Below are 26,709 nucleotides of genomic sequence, written 5' to 3'. Positions count from 1 at the left end.
TTAGACTGGAACAAGGAGAGGTTGAAATGACAGTGAATATGCCTGCCAGCTAGCTGTTCTGTGCATGGCCTCAACACCAGTGTTGACATGCCATAATTTTTTTTGAAGATGTTTAACATCAAAGCAGAACATATATGGTTATGAAAAAGAGTAATCATTTACCTAACAACAATTCAGAAGAAAAGACTATGGTGGCCTATGTTCAAATTAGCTCCCCAACTGACGACAAAAGCCTGGACTACAATTTGAACAAAGAGAATTGAACGAGCTCTCGATCTGTGATTTACTATTTCTCTCCAATACAGTTAAGAAGCTAAACTGCTTCAAATGTAACTGCTATGACCGCTTGAAAGAAGATGGACAACATCACGAACACCCTGGCTCCTAGCAGATTCACACCCTGGCTCCTAGCAGATTCACACCCTGGCTCCTAACAAATTCACACCCTGGCTCCTAGCAGATTCACACCCTGGCTCCTAGCAGATTCACACCCTGGCTCCTAGCAGATTCACACCCTGGCTCCTAGCAGATTCACACCCTGGCTCCTAGCAGATTCACACCCTGGCTCCTAGCAGATTCACACCCTGGCTCCTAGCAGATTCACACCCTGGCTCCTAGCAGATTCACACCCTGGCTCCTAGCAGATTCACACCCTGGCTCCTAACAAATTCACACCCTGGCTCCTAGCAGATTCACACCCTGGCTCCTAACAGATTCACACCCTGGCTCCTAGCAGATTCACACCCTGGCTCCTAGCAGATTCACACCCTAGCTCCTAACAAATTCACACCCTGGCTCCTAACAAATTCACACCCTGGCTCCTAGCAGATTCACACCCTGGCTCCTAACAAATTCACACCCTGGCTCCTAGCAGATTCACACCCTGGCTCCTAGCAGATTCACACCCTGGCTCCTAGCAGATTCACACCCTGGCTCCTAACAAATTCACACCCTGGCTCCTAACAAATTCACACCCTGGCTCCTAACAAATTCACACCCTGGCTCCTAACAAATTCACACCCTGGCTCCTAGCAAATTCACACCCTGGCTCCTAGCAAATTCACACCCTGGCTCCTAACAGATTCATACAAATTTGGAACAACCAAGTCCGTATCATACACGTGTAACATATCTTTGAACATAAGGAAGGATTCATATCCCTAAACAATAGGGGTGGGCTGTCATAGCAGTTTCACTGTGTACTAGATGTATAAATGAAAAGTTGCTTTCCAAAGAGTTGGGAGGAGGTGAGCTAAACAACACAACTACAGTACAACCAAGCCCATATCTGTACTGTAGAGGAGTTCACAGTAGGCTATGACTTCATGTTGCCTAGTGGCAACATCTGTATTTGATAGGATACTGCTCTGTCAATTATACAGTGGAATTTGTGAGTCACTGTGCCCCGAGTCCCAAAGGCAGGGAGGGGAACTCCATGTCTATGCATTCTGCTCCAATGGCTGATGTGAAATGGCAGTGAGACAAAGAGAGAGCTCAGAGTCCTAGCCAAGCTCATGATGACTCTGTGATAAGGAATCTCTGTGTATCTGGGTGTCTGTACTGGCTCTCTGTGCATTGTGATGGCAGAGTGCTATCTAGTCCACTGGGCTTTGGGTTGAGAGCAAGCGAGGGAACAATGAATGGAGGGCTTGTTCCCTCAGCTCCCCCTCCCCTCTCCACCCCTCCACTCTGTTCCTGGCTCTGTGCTGCTGGGCTGTCTCTCTCTGGCCCGGACTTAATTGACTCTGTCTCGACTAGAGCACAGGGGTGGAAAAATGCCTCAACACATGGACCTGTTTTCAATCAATCCTCTGTTGGAGAGACACCCACAGGCCCAGAGAGAGGAGGAGGGGTACATGGGGATCTATGGGGTAGGAAGGGCCTCATGAATGCAAAGGCTCCATGTGATTATGCTTGTGAAACAGCAAACAAGCTAGACACCACCATCCCTAGTCAGCACTGGTTTTGAACAAAGTGGGAAAGCATGGTCTCTGGAAGAAAAAGGTCCACTACCAGCTGCATTCTTTGACGGGGGAGTAAGAATGCCAATGGTGATTTAATCTCCCAGCCAATAAACTGAAAGCAATCCATAACTGGATCTTCAGCTCTGTGTTTTTTGTATAATGTTCATGCATTGTCTATTCTCTCCCACTGCAGGTGTGTACAAGCCGGAGCCCTTAGGGGACATGTGGTGGGCTATCCTCTCCACTGGCATCTTGTTCCTCTATCACTTCCTGTTCCTGCAGGGCCTGGGCCTGGTAAGAGACTAATTGAGGGAGCCCTCTACTGGACACTCGGTGAAACGGCTCCCCTCGCTCTTAAAGGAGAGGCCAGTAACATGAGGCACATGACACAGAAATACAGGATGTTGACAAGATTGTACCCTACAGACATAGATCATATATTGATGCTAGGGAGGTTAACCATTAAATGTTTAGCTGCCGAAAGTACATTTGACTGGTCGTGCATACCTCTATAGGGAAATTTGCATCATTTAGTGGAATTTAAATTAACGCGTGTGTATTGTCGTTAGTCGTCATGTATCTTATCACATGCGCACAGCATACAGAGTTTAGTTTGAGGATTGGAATGGCCCATCACTTGTCTGAAGTACTGAAGTACCACAGACCTCTGCACATAACAATTCTAAATGCAATCGCATGTTAACTATTTTGATGGTCACGATTTTAAGAGCTACTATTTCTCAATCTCAACTGGTAATTAAAGTGCGCCTCCCATTCTCCATTCGAGTGCAGAGGCTATAGTCAACGGTAGGCAGGCTGTCAGCGCGTCACCCACCACTTTACAATGGGAGCTTCAGGCACTCGAATTGTTTGGAACCTGAACGTTTTAATTTACTTCAAATAATGAGGAATGTCTTACCTTGCTTCAAAGTAGTCTAGCCAAAATCCAACCATAGAAATTTGGAGCAATTATTTTATAAAGACTTCCTTATGCCATTTAACCAGCTTTTCTCTCCTGTTCTATTGGTTTTCATATCAACTTTCTTCTGTTGTCCTGAAGCGAAAGGAACAGTCCTAGTCATATTACCATCCTAGTTATTTATTTTCTACGTTTCTAGACGATATCTGTCACATATGGGGAACCACTCGCATTAGTTAAATAAACTATATTTTTTTAAATAATAATTAGATGCGCTGTTAAGAACTGTTTCCCGCAAATTGCATTTTGATAAATGTTTGAAAATGTACGTTTTATTAGCTGCTTCGTTACAGCCGTTGCATGTTCAATAACAGGCTATAGCCTTTTGACTGTAAGACGATAGGCTTGCTCTTGTTGCATGTTTCCATTAACATGCAAGATCCGCAAACAGCTGGTGCACCACAAACAGCAGTTCAGTCTATTGAAGGCAAAACAAAGCTTAAAGCTCTTAATGAAAAATGTCTATTCCTTGTATACATTCATAGTCTTTTCTGTTGGTCACATTTTACTCTTTGGACATTTTTATACCGTTTGTTGACAAGTTAATGAGGGTCGGTTAGTCGGCAGCAGAATTGACCAAAATGTGCATCCCTAATTGATACAGCATTGTACAGGACACAGGCAGTAAAGTAAGATAAAACATAGAATGTGCATGACAGTTATTTAAGAGGATTCAACATAAACATGATGCTGGATGGAGAGAGAGTTTGCGTGATGTACTTGAGTAAAGATGCAGTGCCTTCAGAAAGTATTTTCACACAGACCTTTTCCTCCCAAAAATGTTACACAGCCAGAATTTAAAATGGATTAAATTGAGATTTTTGTGTCACTGGCCTAAACACAATACCCCATAATGTGAAAGTGGAATTATGTTTTTAGACATATTTACAAATTAATAAAGAATGAAAAGCTGAAATGTCTTGAGTCAATAAGTATTCAGCCCTGTTGTTATGGCAAGTCTAAATAAGTTCAGGAGTAAAAATGTGCTTAACAAGTCACATAATAACATAACTGTTTAACATGATTTATGAATGACTACCTCATCTCTTTACCCCACACATACAATTATCTGTAAGATCCCTCAGTTGAGCAGTGCATTTCAAGCACAGATTCAACCACAAAGACCAGAGAGGTTTTCCAATGCCTCGCAAAGAAGGGCACCTATTGGTAGATGGGTACAAAAACAAAACAGACATTGAATATCCATTTGAGCGTGGTGAAATTATGAATTACACTTTGGATGGTGTATCAATACACCCAGTCACTATAAAAATACAGGCGTCCTTCCTAACTCAGTTGCCAGAGAGGAAGGAAACCACTCAGGGATTTCACCATGAGGCCAACGGTGACTTTAAAACAGTTACAGTTTAATGGCTGTAATAGGAGACACATCACTGAGTACCACTCTTCATATTTTCAGGCATGTTGGTGGCTGCATCATGTTATGGGTATGCATGTCATTGGCAAGGACTAGGGAGTTTTTTAGGATAAAAATAAACAGAATAGAGCTAAGCACATACAAAATCCTAGAGGAAAACATTGTTCAGTCTGCTTTCAAACAGACACTGGGAGACAAATTTACCTTTCAGCAGGACAATAACCTAAAACACAAGGCCAAATATACTGGAGTTACTTACCAAGACGTCATTGAATGTTCCTGAGTGCCCTAGTTACAGTTTTGATTTAAATCGGCTTGAAAATCTATGGCAAGGCTTGAAAATGGCAGTCTAGCAATGATCAACAACCAACTTTGAGCTTGAAGAATTTTAAAAATAATGTGCAAATATTGTACAATCCAGGTGAGCAAAACTCTTAGACTTACCCAGAAGACTCACAGCTGTAATCGCTGCCAAAGGTGATTCTAACATGTATTGACTCAGGGGTGTGAATACTTGTGTACATTTTTGTCATTATGGGATATTGTGTGTAGATGGGATTAAAATAGATTTCTAACCCGTCTGTCACACAACAAAGTGGAGTAAGTCCAGGGGTGTAAATATTTCTGAAGGCACTGTACATGACACACTAGCATGACAAATGAGCTGTGTGACACAGGTGACTGCTCTCTTATAGCCTGACTGAAGTCACGAATGAAGCAAACACCAAGCAAGGCCTCTGTGTTTCTGCTAGCTAGTCTCTCACTTCTGTCTTTTTCTCTCCCTCTTCCCAGATGACCGAGGTCAACCTGAATAACATGTTGTGTCCAGCGGTTTCTGACCCATTTTACGGGCCTTGGTACCGGGTTTGGGCTGCGGGTCACCAGACCCTGCTGACCCTGGTCCATGGGAAGGCTCTGACCCTCTTCTCTTACCACACCGGCCCCACCTGCAGGTACCTGCTGGACACCGCCAGACTGCGCAGCAAGGTCGACTGAACAGACCGACAGACTCACACGGACGTAGCCTTTTTAAATCCAATGCCTGTTCTTATGTTGGGATTTTCTATCAACATTTTTAATGCATCTTGTACCACTTACCTTTTTTTTTTTTACTGTAAAGAATTAGGCATTTCAGGGTAAATGAAAGTTATTTTTGTGTTAGGGTTGGCTTGCATGCACACATGATGGGAAGACTGCTGGAGTTGGTAGTAATTGGTGTGTGGTTGGCCAGGGGAGATTTGCTTTTTCTTTTGGTCAGATTTCCTGAACATGAGTTACTCATGTTTCTTAAAGTTACTCTTTTTTTTATTTCTAAAGTTGCCTTTTGTAGTTATGTTCAGAAAAATGGGGCTAACCCACATATCACTGAATTGTCATTTACTGTACACTTTAAACTCTTAATTTGTGCTTGCCCAGGTTTGGGGCAAGTTGCCATTTTGTGTTTGTATTTAAGATAACATTATCTTTGACATGTTTAATCCATTGTAAAAGCCATCACTTTGTGATATTTTGTTTGTTAGAAGAGTAACGGTTGTGATGCAGCGGTCTCTGTCATATCGGTGGTCACAGCCTCTGCTGACAAGGAGAAACCTGTTCCTCACGTCTTCGCTGGATCAAGTGGTAGAAATGAGAGGGCTCCTGCATCTTTGTCCCATCTCTCCATCACTGATTTTACTAAACTGCAGAGGTGAAAGATAGAATGTAAGGGGCCTTTTTACAGACAATGCAGACAAGTGTCTGTCCTGTTGGATCATTATGGATGAGGGGAAATTACAGGAAGGTATCTTGATGTACAGTGCCTTTGTAAAGTATTCAGAACCCTTGACTTTTTCCACATTTTGTTAGCTTACAGCCTTATTCTAAAATTGATGAAAAAAACGATTTAATACATCTACACACAATACCCCACAATGACAAAGCAAAAACTGGTTTTTAGAAATTCTTACAAAATTATTAAATAAAAACAAAAATAACAACTGTGCTGTATCCAAATGCCTACAGTGCCTTCTGCAAGTATTCAGACCCCTTACATTCAAACCCTTTACTCAGTAATTTGTTGAAGCACCTTTGGCAGCAATTACAGCCTCAAGTTTTCATGGGTATATCGCTACAAGCTAGGCACACCTGTATTTTTCGGAGTTTCTCCCATTCTTCTCTGCAGATCCTCTCAAGCTGTCAGGTTGGATGGGGAGCTATTTTGGGGTTTGTCCAGAGATGTTTGATCAGGTTCAAATCTGGGCTCTGGCAGGGCCACTGAAGGACATTCTGAGACTTGTCCCGAAGCTACTCCTGTGTTGTCTTGTCTGTGTGCTTAAGGTCGTTGTCCTGTTGGAAGGTAAACCTTCGCCCCAGTCTGAGGTCCTGAGTGCTTTGGAGCAGGTTTTCATCAAGGATCTGTCTGTACTTTGCTCCATTCATCTTTCCCTCGATCCTGACTAGTCTCCCAGTCCCTGCTGCTGAAAAACATCCCCACAGCATGCTGCTGCCACCACCATGCGTCACTGTAGGGATGGTTCCAGGTTTCCTCCAGACGTGACGCTTGGCATTCAGGCCAAAGAGTTCAACCTTGTTTTCATCAGACCAGAGATTCTTGTTTCTCATGGTCTCCTTTAGGTGCCTTTTGGCTAACTCCAAGCGGGCTGTCATGTGCCTTTTACTGAGGAGTGGCTGGAGTGCTGCAGAGATGGTTGTCCTTCTGGAAGGTTCTCCCATCTCCACAGAGGAACTCTGGAGCTCTGTCAGAGTAACCGTCGGGTTCTTGGTCACCTCCCTGACCAAGGCCCTTCTCCCCCGATTGCTCAGTTTGGCTGGGTAGCCAGCTCTAGGAAGAGTCTTGGTGGTTCCAAACCTCTTCCATTTAAGAATGATGGAGGCCGCTGTGTTCTTGGGGACCTTCAATGCTGCAGAAATATTTTGGTACCCTTCGCCAGATCTGTGCCTCGACACAATCCTGTCTCTGAGCTCTACGGACAATTCCTTCAACTTCATGGCTTGGTTTTTGCTCTGACATGCAGTCAAATGTGGGACCTTTTTATATAGACAAGTGTGTGCCTTTCCAAATCATGTCCAATCAATTGAATTTACCACAGGTGGACTCCCAAGTTGTAGAAACATCTCAAGGATGATCAACGGAAACAGGATGCACCTGAGCTCATAGCAAAGGGTCTGAATTCTTTATGTAAAAGTTATTTCTGTTATTTTTTTATTTTAAATGTGCGAACATTTTTGCTTTGTATTTATGGGGTATTTTGTGTAGATTGCTGAGGATTTGTTTTATTTAATCCATTTTTACAAAAAAAGGCTGTAACAAAATGTGGAAAAAGTCGAGGGGTCTGGATACTTTCTGAATGCACTGTAGGTATTTGGATACAGCACGGTTGTCAGAAGGGTGAGAGGAGCGATGTCCTGTGCCTGTCGAGAGGGGGATCTGAAAGGTAGAGATGATTCATTAAAGGGATTTAGGGCTCTATTAAATCCGTATTGCGGAAGTTCGGCATTACAGCGTGATTGAAATGTAAAGGCAATGTTCCTGAGTTAGCGGTAAACGCTACATATGACTTCAGTGATACAGATTGAAGAGAGCCTTTATTGCTCATAGGGCATATCAAGGTTGCGGATGAAATGTGTGTGTAACGTCAATTCTCTATCAAATGTTCTATACATTACACTTCAAACTACATTCTATGTTGGCTATTTTTAAGGGGCAGCCCAATTTTAGTTCATATATCTATCCCAATATAGACATCCTATATAACCGATCACATACTTTTGTTTAATGTATCACCTGCATAGCTCTACTTTAGAAGAGTCATTGGGAACCCCTGTTTTAAGGGAAGTATCTGTTTTAATAGGGTTTTAAATACAATTTCCTAATCCCTATCACTTCGATTGCTCCCATTTTGTAATGAGGGATTTTTGTGTTCCCTTACCAGTACACATTACAAAAACAAGGGATACGGTATACTTTTGTACACTTTTTGGGTTGGATGTGCAATGTGCTATATTGACAATAAATGTGATATCTGTCCTTAAATGGTCTTCTCAGTAGCTCAGGAACTAATAAATAATTCATTGGATTTATATAGTAAGGGAGAACACCTCTACCAATGTGTACCACCAACAATATAATTTCCTTCCCATTACTAAGGACTTAGTATTATCCAAGCTGTAAATAACCTTGTATTGTATAACATTCAATCAAGCTCCAACTCCATGTTGGATTGTAATAACAAAACACCCATTACACAAAACATGCACACACAATTTATTTTTTCACTTGGTTTTAAAATGTTTTATTGGATAAATGATTTTAAGGTAAATGTTTAACTACATCTCCACAGCCATTGCTCACATACCCACTGATAACCCATCAATATATACGATTTTTTTCCCCCCCCCACACACTTTTTGGGGGTGGGTAATTTTTTTCTATGCCATACTATCATAAATGCCCATTACGTTTCATCACACTAACAGCAATTCAATGGGGAAGGATCTAGCTCTAAAGGTAAGTCGTTTATTTCCCAGTTCATATTATTCCATCAACATTTTCAAGTTACTAAAGTGAACCAAAAATAGAAATAAAAGGTGGGTGTGAGGGGTTACGCCAGGCAACCCCACATCCTGTCATGCCACCACAGCAGAGACTGTCACTCTGCACAGCAACATGTCTCAACTTGGTGTCTAATTTTCTGAACATAGAAAACCACAATTAATTTAGAAACTAGATCCAAAATATTTTTTTTTTGAAAATAATTGATGTACAAAAAAGTTTTTTTTCTTAAAGTACATTTTCTTATAAAAGTTTTATTCATTTGTATATCAGTGCGATTGTATTCCAGTGCAGCTACTGGGTCCAGAGTAAAGAAAAGAGGCTTTTTCATCTTTAATGGCATAAAAAAGAGAAACTCATCTTTTATATATGAAGTATAACTGCTGGTCTTTAGGAAAAAACACATAGAAACCCATAAATCTAGGAGGCACGCTATGGGGTTTTATTTTTTGTTGCACAAATTATAATGAAAAAATCTGTGACAAAATAAACTGTCCAACCAGGTAATTTCACTATCCTTGATGCCTGGTAAGGCTTCAAACAGAATCAAAAATTCATTGAATAAGCAGTTGCTAAAGAAATCAAAAGACAAGTTAGAAATCGTACAAAAAAGAAAAACAGACAGAAAAGTCATTTTGTCTCTTGCAGGGGTGTTTTTTGGAAGGACAGGAAGCCAGGCCTGAAGAGCAGCATGTGGACGTGGCCAGAGGCATCTTTGGTTCGGTCGAACATACAAAAGGTAATATGAGCTTAAGCATTCAACAAAGATATATGCATACAAGGAATGCTGGGACTAAACCCTAAACCCTGGTATGGAACCAAATGACATTCTGTCTTTAACATTATCCTAGTTGTGTCAGTATGAACAATGGGCAGAGGTGTGCTGCAAATGAGCAGTCAGAATCACATTTGACTGGTATTCATGAATCTTGACTTGAGGTAAAAAAATGACAACTTTCAGTCATTTCCATGTGAAAGTAACATACTTCAGAGGCGGCTGGTGGGAGGAGCTATAGGAGGACGGGCTCATTGTCAAACGTGGTTTCTATATGTTTGACAGCATTACATTTATTGCAATGAGCCCGTCTTCCAATAGCTCCTCCTACCAGGCTCCCCTGATATACATTAATGATAACGAATGGTCTCAGTCAAACATTAATTATGTGAGCATCCTGATGACGTCAGCAATCACTCGTCCAGCTGTCACTAAACCTGCCCATTAAACCCACCCTCACGTCCAGCCAAGTCGCAACATGGCCTTTAGCTTAAAGAAACCACTGTTATAGAGACTTACTGTACATGCATGGCAATATTGAAGAAGGCTAAAACGCTGGACTTCCTTTGAGGGAGTTGGTAAGAGCCTTCAGTCAGAACCTTTCCTTTAAGCTGTTAATCAACCCCATGGATGAGTATAGGGTACAGGACAGCTGTAAAAATGATTTAACACAGAGAGGTAAAACATGAAGTGTTGTTGGAACATCCAGTCGTGGGCTGGGCAAGGAAAGGGCCTACGATGGAGTATCAGGGGTGACAGCCCTGTTCACTCCAACTCTTTACTGTCCCAGCGCAGGAGAGAATGTTCTCTTCTGATGACACCATCTACTGAACGACAGATTTCACCTTTAACCCCAAGGCCATGAGGCAGGGAGTTGGGGGTAGAGAAGCGAGGAGGGGGGATTAGTTGGGACTTCTTGTCCTTTCAAACCTGCAGGGTGTTGACTTACACTGGTAGGGAAAAAACACCTGTTGAACAGATCTGCATATATCAAGGATAATAAGTCGGATATGATCGATGAGTCCGCATGACCAGTCACGAAACCCGCGACCGCCCCAACACGAGGTCCAATAGCACCATTTTATTTTTTTAATATATTTTATTTTTACGAGTTATACGAGTCTCTACGCTGTAGATCAAGCATGTCATGGATTAAACCATTCTGCATGTTTTATACACATACACACATGCAACAGAATGGATTGCATTTGTGTATACATATAAAATCGGCAAGCATGTAAAAGACAGCGGTGGACTTGGTTTTGCAGCATGACCAGAAAAAGTTCAGGTTGTGCTGTATTTAATGGACCAGAAAATGGGTACCTGACTGTTCAGCAGCAAGGATAGCTTTTCCCACAGTTCTCTGAAAACTGTTTTTGTGACAAACTACAAGGCCAAAATCTCTCTTTAAGTAGGCCAATTTGTCCTGTCAATATTACTAAGCAGCATGGTCTGAGGCATCAGCTCCCTGACCCCAAGAGGATATGATGGAAAGGTCATCCAATCTCTGAGCAGGGAACCACAGTGAACAGGTGAGATTAGCTTATTTTCACATCATCTGAACCACTTCTACACTGGGCTATATTAATGAAGTAGCCTGTCTGACCACAAAAGTTTCCCATCTGCCTCCCACTACGATAATGTGTCTATCCGAGGGTGAATCCGGTTCACCTTCACTGCCCTGTAGGTTGAGGTCAGGGGTTAGACGCCAGTACAGTACGGGACAGAGGAACACCATTTTACCGGTCCACATTTATTTAATCATTCGTTAAGGCAACACAACTGAAATCTGGGTCATTTCGGGTTACTGTGGATGGAGTGCCAAAAGCCCTTAACATTTTGCATATAAAAATTAAATTAAATGATTTACCCTACTGTCAGTTGGTAAAGGCTGTTACGAAAATATGTTTATTTTTTTTACAAGCACCCCTCAAAACTGTCAGTCACCACAAAAAACACAAATCAAATCCTGTACACTACACAGAGGTCACGAGATAACCCTCAACGACACTTGTTAAAACAAACCAACCACTGGACGTGGATGTGACTGACAATGAAGAATACTTTGAGGGGGAGGGGAAATGTCTTCCCTGCTCCTTTAAAAGCCCTGGCTCTTTATGTCGAGTTTGACTAAATGCAGCTTGATCCACCCTTTTCTAGTTCCCTCTGCATCGGTTCCCACCAACTCAGCCAAAAGCTGCTGCAAACCAGCTGACAAGACAGACCAACAACCTATGCATGGTCTCTAGTGGCACAGAGATGGGGAGTAACTCGTCCTGAAAACAGCAAGCACCTCAGCAACAGCATGTAATGAAGAGGAACTAATGGAGGGGTGACTTGAACAACTCAACCGATGACGATCAGAGCCAGGGGTTTAACGTTAGCTAGCTACTCAGTCCAGTAGCCTCCACAGCAGCTCCTAACGTTTGACGAGAGCACATGAAAGTGCACATCTATGGCAACCGGGCAGTCATCGAGCATGTAACATATGTGGATGTAAACATTGATTACATCAAGCTAAATTAAGTGTCATTGTGGCCACGAGCTTCAGTTAAAATGGTATCGAACCAGTGGAGGTGAGGAGGACACAAACAGGACAAAGGAGTTCAAACCTTGATGCTAACCCATGTCCACAGAGTAACTAGAGAAAGGCCAGATAATGTCTCACAGGCCCAGATTCCTAACCAGGACCAAGCACAGAGCACAATCGAAGGGGAAACAACTTTTGGGACCAAAGCCACCAGAATATAGTTGACTCGTAGCGGAAGTTGACTCGTAGCGGAAGTAAACACGGAGAAGTTACTTATTAGAGGGGAGAAAAGCAAACAGCAAAAGCCGACCACTCTTACAAAGCATGCATTAAAAAGAGAATATGGCTTTTAGTAGTTTTAGCATGTGCCCGTCACTAGACTCAAGTCTCATTCATTGGTTTTTCCTCTCAAACTAACTGCCATGGAATAACAGGATGAAGGCCTTTTTCTCAGAGGTCAATGACTTGGATCATTATTTATCTGTACTCCGCAGTCAACTCTCCAACCCAACCACATCCTCCAGCCCTGTAGATCACATTCATTCCTCGCCTGATTCACAATGACAAAGAACAGAACCTAATTTGAAGTTAAAATGGCTTCCTCCATACATTTCTCAAGTTTTAATGAGAGGGGGAAAATAACAACTGTAGCCGGACAAATTCAATTCAAGTTTCAGAGTGGCGCAGCGGTCTAAGCCACTGCATCTCAGTGCTTGAGGCGTCACTAGACACCCTGGTTCGAATCCTGGCTGTATCCCCACCGGCCATGATTGGGAGTCCCCATAGGACAGCGCACAATTGGCCCGTGTAGGCCGTCATTGTAAATAAGAATTTGTTCTTAACTGACTTGCCTAGTTAAATAAAGGTTCAATTAAAAAATAATAAAGTCTAGAAGTGTTTATCAAAAACACCATGAGCACTCGGGTGAAAATGAACGGCTCTGTCAAGCATGGTGGGAAATATTTTGACATGATCCTATTCCTAATTTAATCTAGCAGTTTCAATGTCCTGTCAGATGTGCACTTCACAAACGGCTAACCACACACAGAAAAGCAAACAGGTTTTGTAGGGTAACGCAATAAAGACCAGCTAATATTGTTTGTGTGGCATCACAACCCCACAATGTAAAATCTTGGGTATACAAGTCCCAACACCTACTCAATTACATCACTACAACGGTTTACAAAAGGCCAAACCAACCTTAACAGTCAATACTTTTTTGAGAGGAATCGCAAAATTGAGGAAACGATGCAACCTTCCAGAACTGCTGATGGCTTGCTACATGATACACACAATGTCAATCAGGCTACTAAGAAAGGAATCAACAGAAAAACACATATTCCTAATAGAAGGGAACACTGTAGAAAAGCCTATACAAAATATGAGCATATACCATTATGCAAGACTAGTCCACCATATATGACTTGCTTCCATCCACAGAATCAAAAACCTGATTAGGATTCTTTGAAAATAATCAAAGTTTAAGAAAATCTAGTATTCGTTTACTTGTCAAAAATATGAACGAAAGGGGTTATAGATATCAATATATATGCTGCAAAAACTAAATCAATAGGAGGATAAAAAGGGGGGAAAAAATGTTTTTTCTCGTCGTTATCAATTTATGCTTATTTTGCCACCCGTTGCCACGTCAACGTCTGGGAGAGCGTCAACATGGCAACGGAAACTATCATCATAAAATGGTACAGTAGTAGAGATAGCTAGACCAGGAGGGGGCGGGCTCTCCTGGGAAAAGGTCCGCAGAGAGGTTCAGTGATTGGTCATGCGGCTCGCTGTCAGGAATAATGGTTGTATGGGGGTAGAGGATGCCCGATGCCATTCTGATAGTGATGGTGCTGGCGGTGGGCGATGTACTCCGCATAGCTCTTCGTCATCTTCTCGCTACGGTACCTGAGCAGGAGGAGAGGGAAGTTAGAGAAGGCATAGTTACCCCAACTTACCTGGCAGCGGCACTACAATCTTTACTTCCTAATGCTGCTATGGATCTAGCAGTAATCGGTCACTGATCTCCCTGGAGGTACGGTGGCAAACAGGACCAGGGTGGGCTTTGGGAGGGTCACCTACAGTAATTATGCACCAGTCACATATTCCCAGCAGTGAGCAACACTTCCACTTCCAGAATTTACACTTAAGGCAAAACCCAAGCCAGCAGTGGAAGTCAGACAGCATCCGGTGTGAAAGGAGAGCAGCCTCTTACCTGGTCAACTTAATGGTCTTCCTGAAGTCATTTGTGATGGGAGCTTTGTAGCCTCCCTTTCGTAGTAAGGAATCTATGGTCTGAATGTGGTCCCATCCTGCACAGAGAAGGTTAATTCCTCTTGAATATCCCCCTTTATGTCCCCCTTGAATACCACTCCGCTCTACAACAAAGACCTCCAGTCATTCAGAGATCATAAAGGTGGACACAGGATTCCACTTACCTTGCTCTTTTGCGACCTCAGGTAGATAGGTGGCGGTGCGCTTTGATCCTTTTTCATTGAAAAACTCTATCCTAATGCCATGAACACCCACCTACAGGCCAGAGAAAGGACAGAGAGAGAGAAGAAGAGATCACTTTAATGACAGGACCAACAGAGAGAGAAATCTATACGAACTACATGCCTTCGGCCACACTGTCCAACCTACTAGAATGCCTAAATATGTCTTGCTGCACTAAGCCTAACATACTGGGTTATATTGTGTGAAAGGGGGGGATGAGAGGCTGCGAGGGAATTGGAGGTTTAGGGTGAGAACTGGAGGGCCACGGTAATAGGAGAGTGAATGGATGGAGGGAGACAGGATGTGTCCCTGTAAACCAGCACACTCGGCACAGGGCCACGATCCAGTCAAGGTAGCTCAGAGGATTGTTCCCATTATAATCCAAACCGGTAGGTGATACACAATTTACCCACCCACGTCACAACCCTTGTTCCACCCTACCCCCCTGGGGCCCACTCCCTGCAGTATAGCCCCTCTGGGTCAACAAGGTGACTGCTTATGTCCTCACTACGAAGTCATATTGCCTGTGGTGTGTGTGTGTGTGTGTGTGTGTGTGTGTGTGTGTGTGTGTGTGTGTGTGTGTGTGTGTGTATGCTGATTGTCTGCCTAAATCATCCTTGCAGTGTGAATCTCCAGGCTGCAATGGGGTCCAGTTCATTCAGGACATGAAGGTGCCACTGCAGCAGAGTCCTTCCCGTATCCAATTCTCATCTCAACTTCACACTGGAGATTGTCTTTTACAGTGTGCTCTGTGTGGGGAGTGTACTGCTCTCCGGGGCACAGGCAATCTAAACTGCTGGATTCACATATGTGGAGGCCATTTCATTTCAATGAAAAATCAATGACTGAAGAGTATTGCATTAGATGAATTAATAGCTACCTGGCTTGTTTCAGTCTCTTACCTCCCAGTCAAGGTAATCACCGACGTCCTCGAAGTTGGTGAGCAGAGACACTGAGCAGAAGAGGCGTGGCAGCTCGTCCCTCGTCATGGGAGGAAAGCGGCTGTCTTTAAGAGCACTGTGGAGACAAAGGCACGGGACGTTTAGGGTGAAAATAAGCATCATTACTTTGAACCAGTTCCAACTGGAAGACCAACAGATTATCAAGGACAATGTCTACCCAAAGTTATATTTGCATTTCATCTCACACTAAGCCGAGGGCATTATGGTTATAATGAAAATAAAGATCAAATCTCTTTGGTAAGAGAACATTTAAATAAGGAAACCCTGCAAGCATATTTCTTTATCCTTTCAGAAGACAGATGGCATTAGCCGACATCTTCCATGATTCAAATCAAATAAACTATGTTTATTGGTCACAGATGTAGCGAAACGCTTGTGTTTCTAGCGCCAACAGTGAAATAATAATACACACATAATCCAAAAAGAAAAAAGAAATATCACAACGAGCAATGTCAGAGTCCGGAATATATTTAAGCAACAAGGCCAGAGTGGGTGTGGTATTTGGCCAATATACCACGGCTAAGGGCTGTTATTTGGCACGACGCAATGCAGCCATATACCACAAACCCGAGGTGCCTTATTGCTATTATAAACTGGTTACCAACATAATTAGAGCAGTAAAAATGTAAAAAATGTTTTGTCATACCCGTGGTATACGGTCTGATATACCACAGCTTTCAGCTAATCAGCATTCAGGGCTTGAACCACCCAGGTTACACACACGACCAAAAGTATATGGACACCTGCTTGTCGAACATCTCAATCCAAAATCATGGGCATTAATATGGAATTGGTCCCCCCTTTGCTGCTATAACAGCCTCCACTCTCTGGGAAGGATTTCCACTAGATGTTGGAACATTGCTGCGGGGACTTGCTTCCATTCAGCCACAGGTAGCGTTCTCCTGGCACCCGCCAAATCCAGATTCGTCCGTCAAAACTGCCAGATGGTGAAGCGTGATTCATCACTCCAGAGAAGGCTTTTTCACTGCTCCAGAGTCCAATGGTGGCAAGCTTTACAGCTCCCAACGAATAGTTACTGTGCTGACGTTGCTTCCAGAGGCAGTTTGGAACTCAGTAGTGAGTGTTGCAACCGAGGACAGATGATTTTTACGCGCTACGCGTTTCAGCATTCAGTGGTTTCGTTTTGTGAGCTTGTGTGGCCTACCACTTTGTGGCTGAGCCTTTGTTGCTGCTAGAAGTTTCCACTCCACAATAACACCACACAGTTGACCAGGACAGATATTTGACTAAGTGACTTGTTGGAATGGTGGCATCCTTTGACGGTGCCAGGTTGAAAGTCACTGAGCTCTTCAGTAAGGCCATTCAACTGCCAATGTTTGTCTATGGAGATTCCATCGCTGTATGCTACATTTTATACATCTATCAGCAACGGGGGTTGCTGAAATTGCCGAATCCAGTAATTTGAAGAGGTGTCACACACACACACACACACACACACACACACACACACACACACACACACACACAGTACATACAATATAAATAAATATAGTGTGTTTGTACAAGTTTGAACACACCTCATTTCAGGATTTCTTTATTTTAACTATTTTCTACGTTGTAAAATAATAGTGAAGACAACAAAACTATGAAATAACACATAAGAAAGGTTGCTGTATCGAATCCCCGAGCTGACAAGGTCAAAATCTGTTGTTCTGCAAGTCAGTTAACCCACTGTTCCCCGGGCGCTGAAGACGTGGATGTTGATTAAGGCAGCCCCCCGCACCTCTCTGATTCAGAGGGGTTGGGTTAAATGCGGAAGACACATTTCAATCGAAGGTTGTGCAGTTGACTAGGTATCCTCCTTTTTTTTATTTTACTAGGCAAGTCAAATAAGAACAAATTCTTATTTACAATGACAGCCTAGGAACAGTGGGTTAACTGCAATGTTCAGGGGCAGAACGACAGATTTTGACCTTGTCAGCTCGGGGATTCGATCTAGCAACCTTTTGGTTACTGGCCCAATGCTCTAACCACTAGGCTACCTGCCGCCCCTATGAATCATGTAGTAAAAAAATATATTAAAAAAAAAACTGTTAAACAAATCAAAATATATTTATATTTGAGTCTTTTCAAAGTAGCCACCCTTTGCCTTGATGACAGCTTTGCACTCTTACTATTCTCTCAACCAGCTTCATGAGGTAGTCACCTGAAATGCATTTCAATGAACAGGTGTGCCTTGTTAAAAGTTAATTTGTGGAATTTCTTTCCTTCTTAATGCATTTGAGCCAATCAGTTGTGTTGTGACAAGGTAGGGGTGGTATACAGAAAATAGCTCTATTTGGTAAAAGACCAAGTCCATATTATGGCTAGAACAGCTCAAATAAGCAAAGAGAAATGACAGTCCATTACTTTAAGACCTAAAGGTCACTCAATACGGAAAATTTCAAGAACTTTGAAAGTTCCTTCAAGTGCAGTCGCAAAAACCATCAAGCGCTATGATGAAACTGGCTCTCATGAGGACCGCCACAGGAAAGGAAGACCCAGAGTTACCTCTGCTGCATAGGTTAAGTTCATTAGATTTACCAGCTTCAGATATTGCAGCCCAAATAATATCTCAACATCAACTGTCCAGAGGAGACTGCGTGAATCAGGCGTTCATGGTCGAATTGCTGCAAAGAAACCACTACTAAAGGACACCAATAAGAAGAAGAGACTTGCCTGGGCCACGAAACACAAGCAATGGACATGAGAGAGGTGGAAATATGTCTGATGAGTCCATATTTGAGATTTTTGTGAGACACAGAGTAAGTGAACGGATGTGTGGTTCCCACCGTGAAGCATGGAGGTGGTGGTGTAATGGTGCTTTGCTGGTGACACTGTCGGTGAGTTATTTAGAATTCAAGGCACACTTAACCAGCATGGCTACCACAGCATTCTGCAGCGATACGCCATCCCATCTGGTTTGCGCTCAGTGGGACTATCATTTGTTTTTCAACACGACAATGACCCAACACACCTCCAGGCTGTGTAAGGGCTATCTGACCAAGAAGAAGAGTGATGGAGTGCTGCATCAGATGACCTGGCCTCCAAAATCACCCGACCTCAAACCAATTAAGATGATTTGGGATGAGTTGGACTGCAGAGTGAAGGAAAAGCAGCCAACAAGTGCTCAGCATATGTGGGAACTCCTTCAAAAACTGTTGGAAAGCATACCAGGTGAAGACGTTTGAGAGAATGCCAAGAGTGTGCAAAGCTGTCATCAAGACGAAGGGTGGCTACTTTGAAGAATCTAAAATATATTTTGATTTGTTTAACACTTTTTTGGTTACTACATGATTCCATATATGTTATTTCATAGTTTTGATTTCTTTACAATGTAGAATATATTAAACAAACCCTTGAATGAGTAGGTGTGTCCAAACTTTTGACTGGTACTGTATATACACACTACGTACAAAACATTAAGAACACCTTCCTAACATTGAGTTGCACCCCCCTTTTGCCCTCAGAACAGCCTTGATTTGTTGGGCAAGGTTTTGAACGCATTCCACTGGGATGCTGGCTCATGTTGACTCCAACGCTTCCCACAGTGTCAAGTTGGCTGGATGTCCTTTTGGTGGTGGACCATTCTTGATACATACGGGAAACTTGAGCGTGACAAACCCAGCAGCGTTGTAGTTCTTGACACAAATCGGTGCACCTGGCACCTACTACTATACCTCATTCAAAGGCACTTAAATATTTTGTTTTCCCCATTCACCCCCCGAATGGCACACACACACAATCCATGTCTCAATTGACTAAAGGCTTAAAAATCTTTCTTTAACCTGTCTCCTGACATCAATAAGTGATTATAGCCGTCACCTGGATTCAGCTGGTCAGTATGTCATGGAAATAGCAGGTGTCTTTAATGTTTTGTACACTCAGTGTATAATGGTGTGTATAGACAGTATATGTATAGAAAATGTGTGTACAGCAGTAAAAAAAAAAAAACTGCTTCAGAAACAGCCCATCTGAGGGGATGTAAAATATAAATGACTTGTTGGTAGGTGCGTCTCCATATTGGCTGGACCCACAGACTTCATTTCAACCCCCACCCGGGATTCAAATTTTTCCTCTCTCTCCCCCACTCCACCCTAACAAAAGACTGCTGCAAGTTGCAACCGTTCCTGCACATGAAGACAGCACCTTCCTGCCCGTGTCATGACAGCAGACAAGACAGATTAAAGGAGTCAGTTCGTACTTACAGTCCATGTGCCATAACATACCACACCCTTTGCCTAATTCAACCGTAAGTGTGAAATGCCCATGTGGTGATGGCATTCTATCAAGGGTCTGTCTCTTCTATATGCTTTTACTGTAACAACAAACTAAAACACTGAATAGCAGTGTGTTAAATAAACTCTGCTTCTTTCAGTCCGGGATTGGGAGTGACAAGCTGAGCTCAGCAGAGACCGGCCCGGATATTTTTCTTACTAGTGGGAGACGGAGAGAAGCAACATAATGAAGACATAAAACAGGCCAGCTCACTGTCTGTGGCTGACATCACACAGCAAGTGATCTCTCAGAGTAATTGACTTTTCAGGATCCGAGGGCACGCTGATGGCATGATAAGCAGAGAGGACCTGACAAGACAGCAGTGGAACTTTAATGTAGGAAAATTGAAATCTGTTTTCCTTGATTTCTACCAGCATGTCACATGTGCAACTAGAGGGACCTCTGGACCACCTTTACTCCAGACACAGAGACACGTACAAAGCTCTCCCTCACCCTCCATTTGGCAAATCTGACCATAATTCTATCCTCCTGATTCCTGCTTACGTGTAAATACTCAAAACAGGAAGTACCAGTGACACGCTCAATACGGAAGTGGTCCGAGGAAGCGGATGCTAAGCTACAGGACTGTTTTGCTAGCACAGAATACGTTCCGGGATTCATCCGATGGCATTGAGGTCACCGGCTTCATTAGTAAGTGCATCGATGACGTAGTCCCCACAGTGACCGTACGTACATATCCCAACCAGAAGCCATTGATGACAGGCAACATCCGCAATGAGCTAAAGACTAGAGCTGGCCGTTTCAAGGAGTGGGACACTAATGCAGACGCTTGTAAGAAATCCCACTACGACCTCCAACGAACCATCAAACAGGCAAAGCATCAATACAGGACTAAGATCGACTCCTACTACACCGATTGACGCTAGTCGGATGTAATATTCACAAGCCTGCAGGGTCCGACGGATTACCAGGACGCGTATTCAGAACATATGCTGACCAGCTAGCAAGTGTCTTCACTTCACATTTTTAACCTCTCCCTGACCCAGTCTGTAATACCTACATGTTTCAAAGTGAACACCATAGTCTCTGTGCCCAAGAACGCCAAGGTAAACTTCCTAAATGACTACCGCCCGTAGCACTCACGTCTGTAGCAATGAAGGGCTTTGAAAGGCTGGTCATGGCTCACATCAACACCATCATCCCAGAAACCCTGGACCCCCTCCAATTTGCATACCGCCCCAACAGATCCAAGGATTGACACAATCTCTATTGCACTCCAACACTGCCTTTTCCCACCTGGACAAAAGGAAAACCTACGTGAGAATGCTGTTCATTGACTACAGCTCAGCTTTCAACATCATAGTGCCCTCCAAGCTCATCACTAAGCTAAGGACCCTGGGACTGAACATCTCCCTCCACAACTGGATCCTGGACTTCCTGGTGGGACGCCCCCAGGTGGTGAGGGTTGGCAACAACACATTTGCCACGCTGACCCTCAAACCGGGGGCCCCTCAGGGGTGGGTGCTTAGTCCCTTCCTGTACTCCCTGTTCACCCATGACTGCGTGGCCATGCACGACTCCAACACCATCATTAAGTTTGCCGACGACACAGCCAAAAGGGAGGTGGTCAGAGACCTGGAAGTGTGGTGCCAACCTCTTCCACAACGTGAGCAAGACAAAGGAGCTGATCGTGGACTACAGGAAAAGCAGGGCCGTGTGCACCCCCGTTCACGTTGACAGGGCTGCAATGGAGCAGGTTGAGAGCTTCATGTTCCTTGGTGTCCGCATCACTAAGGAACTATCATGGTCCAAGCAGTCGTGAAGGGGGCACGACAACGCCTATTCCCCCTCAGGAGGCTGAAAAGATTTGGCAAGGGACCTCAGCTCCTCAAAAAGTTTTACAGCTGCACCATCGAGAGAATACTGACTGGTTGCTTGGTATGGTATGGTTGCTTGGTATGGCAACTGCTCGGCATACAGAGGGTAGTGCGTACGGCCCAGTACATCACTGGGGCCGAGCTTCCTGCCATCCAGGACATCTATAACCAGGCGGTGTCAGAGGAAGGCCTTAGCAATGTCAGACTGTTCTCTCTGCTACAAGCGACACCGGAGCACTTCTACCCCCAAGCCATAAGGCCACAAGGACTATTTGCATTGACTCCCTTATTTTATTCTTACTCATAACTTACTTTATGTACTGACACTCTTGCACAGGCTCGATGTACACTCACTGGACTCTAACCACACACACACACAGCTGCTACTCTGTTTACTATCCATGCCTAGTCACTTTACCCCTACCTACATGTAAAATCAATTATCTCGACTAGCCCGTGCCCATGCACATTGACTTGTATATAGCCTCGTTATCGCTATTTTATTACCATTTTTCCTTTAGGTTATTCAGCAAATAATTGCTTTTTAAAAACTCTGCATTCTTGGATAAGGGCTCGTAAGTAAGCATTTCACGGTAATACCTGTGGCATTCGGTGCATGTGACAAATACAATTTGATTCGATTACAGGGTCAGCTAAGGCGGAGTGCAGGGAACCCATTTCTGTGTATATGCGAGTATCTTTTCATCTATTAAGACAACACAGCACCCTTCTACAGAACAAACAGCTAAGCCTCAACTAAAACACTTGAGGCTACAATCTAGACTCAAGAGCTTTCAGCTGGTCATCCTTCATTTCACAGAGGCCCTTAGCAACAAATTACACATCCCCTACGAGTCAGGCCCTCCCAATACCTGCCATTTCTCGCATTTCACTGGCTCCTCCGTTTCCTGTGTTAACATGGTTAATGGCGAGGAGGGTGGAAAACACGATCATTTTCGTCACGATAAACAGGATCGTAGACAGTCCACCCACATTCTAGAATGTCCTGACCAGCTATGACATCGGCTCTAAGAGCCTGTGGCTAAACAGCCATGGCTGGAGAAATTATTCTAATGCCCGTGTTGCATCCATTCCCTGCAGCTCCCTTGAAAGACTCCATGGGAGAGAGGGGAACGCTTCGTGCTGCTGGTGGCAGAGCAGCAGATCAAACTGATTGATTAGAGGGGCAGGGTTGGCAAATATTCCTCAGACAGTAGACTCAATATGGATGCACACACAAACATTGCCCACAAACCTCTGGAAATACAGGAGAGTAGTGAGGCTTACCCTCAGTCTCAGATGAGTCATTGTACAAATAAACCTGTAGTTTTCCTGAGCAGCCCCTTTTATTCAAATACGCTTGGCTTAATACTGTGTTTCACACGTGTTCACGGTTATAAGCTACATTTAGGCCTATAGCTGAATACAAACAACACTGCATCCACTAAGTTGATGTGTCCACATTCCTTTCCTGGTGCAGTCATCTCCAGTTCTAGCAGAGCGAGAGGGGAGTACAACAGGGACGTGACAAGTCTGCCTGGCTGGTAGTTTCAGAGCACGAGGGCCGTCTTCTAAAACAAACCGATGATCTAACTCTCTACAAAATGGCTGCTCTGAACAGCATGCATAACACATTACAGAGACACAACATGCTTTGTAAGATCCTCTGACAGTGAGAGGTGGAGCAGGATACTAAGCGGTTTATTCTCTACAGACCAACGCTGCTGAGGTAGGCTTATCCATAAAACGCAGTATAATACCAGATGGACGCCAAACAGTGATCCGATTGTCATCTATCTACTAAATATTTTAATATGTTTAATACCAGTTGTAGAGGGGCTACAATGAATGGATCTATGGTCCCAAAGATAAATGACAGAAGTGATGAGAGAATTGATGAGCTTGACCTCCCAAACGTGGTCAGTTACTTCACAGTATATATCTATAAAACAGTACAGCGAACACACACTAATGTATGACATTCCTACGGTGAATGACAGATCATTGGGCGGGTGAAGCTTTGCAGCAAGGCCCTTTCGACGCGAGCGCAGATCACGTGAGGAACACACAGACAGAGAAACATTGAAACCGCTTGTACCCAGCCACTATAGCGTGAATGCATTCTTTAATGAATTGTTTGCTCCTCTGTCTCATCCCAGCCACAGACGTATAAACACACACAAAAACAACACAGTTATCAACTGCATCCTCTCTCTCCCCCACTGTGGGCCAGCGAGGCTATCAGGTTGGTTAAAGCTCACTAACCCTGTGAAAGATGTTTAAGAAATATGACTTAAACAATAACCAAATGTAATACACATGGGCCTACTTTGCATGAAATTAGATACTGCCTTATTTCCTTTTACTGTTGCTTGTACAACGATAAAGTTTGATCATAAAGGTAGCTAGGTCTTTAGCCAGCATGGAACAAAAGCATGGGGAAAGTTGCCCGAAACTCTGACACCGTCGTAATGTCATTACATCAAGAGACATGCCAAACAGGAGAATCATACAAACTTCTTGACATCATTGATTGTCACACACACACACTACCAGTCAAAAGTTCAGACACACCTACTCATTCAGGGGTTTTTCTTTATTTTTACTATTTTCTACATTGTAGAATAAGAGTGAAGACATCAAAACTATGAAATAACACATATGGAATCATGGTGTAACCAAAAAAAGTGTTATAAAAAATATATTTGGATTAGTTTATTTTAGATTGTAGCCACTCTTTATTGATTGTAGCCACTCTTTGCATTGATGACAGCTTTGCACACTCTTGGAATTCTCTCAACTACCTCATGAAGAGTGTGCAAAGCTTTCATCAAGGCAAAGGATGGCTACTTTGAAGAATCTCAAATATATTTTGATTTTATTAACACTTTCTTGGTTACTACATGATTCCATATGTGTTATTTCATAGTTTTGATGTCTTCACTATTATTCTACAATGCAGAAAATAAACTCAGCAACAAACAAAAAAAGAAACGTCCTCCCACTGTCAACTGCGTTTATTTTCAGAAAACTTAACATGTGTAAATATTTGTATGAACATAAGATTCATCAACTGAGACATAAACTGGACAAGTTCCACAGACATGTGACTAACAGAAATGGAATAATGTGTCCCTGAACAAAGGGCGGGTCAAAATCAAAAGTAACAGTCAGTATCTGGTGTGGCCACCAGCTGCATTAAGTACTGCAGTGCATCTCCTCCTCATGGACTGCACCAGATTTGCCAGTTCTTGCTGCGAGATGTTACCCCACTCTTCCACCAAGGCACCTGCAAGTTCCCGGACATTTCTGGGGGGGAATGGCCCTAGCCCTCACCCTCCGATCCAACAGGTCCCAGACATGCTTAATGGGATTGAGAGCCGGGCTCTTCGCTGGCCATGGCAGAACACTGACATTCCTGTCTTGCAGGCAATCACACACAGAATGAGTAGTATGGCTAGTGGCATTATCATGCTGGAGGGTCATGTCAGGATGAGCCTGCAGGAAGGGTACCACATGAGGCAGGAGGATGTCTTCCCTGTAACGCACAGCGTTGAGATTGCCTGCAATGAGAACAAGCTCAGTCCGATGATGCTGTGACAAACCGCCCCAGACCATGACGGACCCTCCACCTCCAAATCGATCCCGCTCCAGAGTACAGGCCTTGGTGTAACGCTCATTCCGTCGACGATAAACGCGAATCCAACCAGCACTTTTTGCCAGTCTTGTCTGGTCCAGCAACGGTGTGTTTGTGCCCATAGGCAACGTTGTTGCCGGTGATGTCTGGTGAGGACCTGCCTTACAACAGGCCTACAAGCCCTCAGTCCAGCTTCACTCAGCCTATTGGGGACAGTCTGAGCACTGATGGAGGGATTGTGCGTTCCTAGTGTAACTCGGGCAGTTGTTGTTGCCATGCTGATCTGTCCCGCAGGTGTGATGTTCGGATGTACCGATCCTGTGCAGATGTTGTTACACGTGGTCTGCCACTGCGAGGCGGATCAGCTGTCCGTCCTGTCTTCCTGTAGCGCCGTCTTAGGCGTCTCACAGTACGGACATTGCAATTTATTGCCATGGCCACATCTGCAGTCTACATGCCTCCTTGCAGCCTAAGGCACATTCACGCAGATAAGCAGGGACCCTGGGCATCTTTCTTTTAGTGTTTTTCAGAGTCAGTAGAAAGGCCTCTTTAGTGTCTTAAGTTTTCATAACTGTGACCTTAATTGCCTACTGTTTGTAAGCTGTTAGTGTCTTAACGACCGTTCCACAGGTGCATGTTGATTAATTGTTTATGGTTCATTGAACAAGCATGGGAAACAGTGTTTAAACCCTTTACAATGAAGATCTGTGAAGTTATTTGGATTTTTACGAATTATCTTTTAAAGACAGGGTCCTGAAAAAGGGACGTTTCTTTTTTTTGCTGAGTTTAGTAAAAATTAAGAAAAACCCTTGAATGAGTAGGTGTGTCTGAACTTTTGAGTGGTACTGTATATGTAAAAGTATGTGGACACCCCTCAAATTCGTGGATTCTGCTATTTCAGTCACACCCGTTGCTGAGAGGTGTATAAAAATCATGCACACAGCCATGCAATCTCCATAAACAAACACTGGCGGTAGAATGGCCTTACTGAAGAGCTCAGTAGCTTTCAACGTGGCACTGTCATAGGATGACACCTTTCCAACAAGTCAGTTCGTCAAATTTCTGCCCTGCTAGAGCTGCCCCGGTCAACTGTGTTGTTAATAATGGAAACATGTAGGCGCAACAACAGCTCAGCCGCGAAGTGGTAGGCCACACAAGCGCACAGAACAGGACTGACAAGTGCTGAAGCGTGTAAAAATCGTCTGTCCTCGGGTTGCAACACACACTACCGAGTTCCAAACTGCCTCTGGAAGCAACGTCAGCACAATAACTGTTGGTTGGGAGCTTCATCCTGGAAATATACCCAGACGCTCACCTGCA

General features: G+C 43.6%; 2 protein-coding genes across 3 annotated transcripts in view; one reads left to right on the top strand and one right to left on the bottom strand.

Moving 5' to 3' along the window:
• Window positions 1-6,683, top strand: part of LOC106603168 (transmembrane protein 164) — a 54,387-nt gene extending 47,704 nt beyond the window's left edge. The window contains exons 5-6 of one of the 2 annotated variants that reach the window (XM_014196478.2): window positions 2,158-2,258; window positions 5,114-6,683. In XM_014196478.2, the coding sequence (XP_014051953.1) occupies window positions 2,158-2,258; window positions 5,114-5,317 (305 nt within the window). In that variant the 3' untranslated portion in view covers window positions 5,318-6,683. The remainder of the gene's footprint in view (window positions 1-2,157; window positions 2,259-5,113) is intronic. The other variant, XM_014196479.2, reaches the window with a different exon arrangement.
• A 1,901-nt stretch (window positions 6,684-8,584) lies between these two features.
• LOC106603167 (AMME syndrome candidate gene 1 protein-like) overlaps window positions 8,585-26,709 on the bottom strand; it is a 33,643-nt gene continuing 15,518 nt past the window's right edge. Inside the window, 4 exon segments of the mRNA XM_014196477.2 lie at window positions 8,585-14,086; window positions 14,394-14,490; window positions 14,617-14,707; window positions 15,577-15,691. Coding sequence (XP_014051952.1) covers window positions 13,972-14,086; window positions 14,394-14,490; window positions 14,617-14,707; window positions 15,577-15,691 — 418 coding nt within the window. The 3' untranslated portion in view covers window positions 8,585-13,971.

The sequence above is a fragment of the Salmo salar genome, chromosome ssa04 (assembly GCF_905237065.1).
Source record: "Salmo salar chromosome ssa04, Ssal_v3.1, whole genome shotgun sequence".
Taxonomy (NCBI): Eukaryota; Metazoa; Chordata; class Actinopteri; order Salmoniformes; family Salmonidae; genus Salmo; species Salmo salar.
The sequence above is the reverse complement of the archived record's forward strand: the minus strand, read 5'-3'. Positions and strand labels throughout refer to the sequence as shown.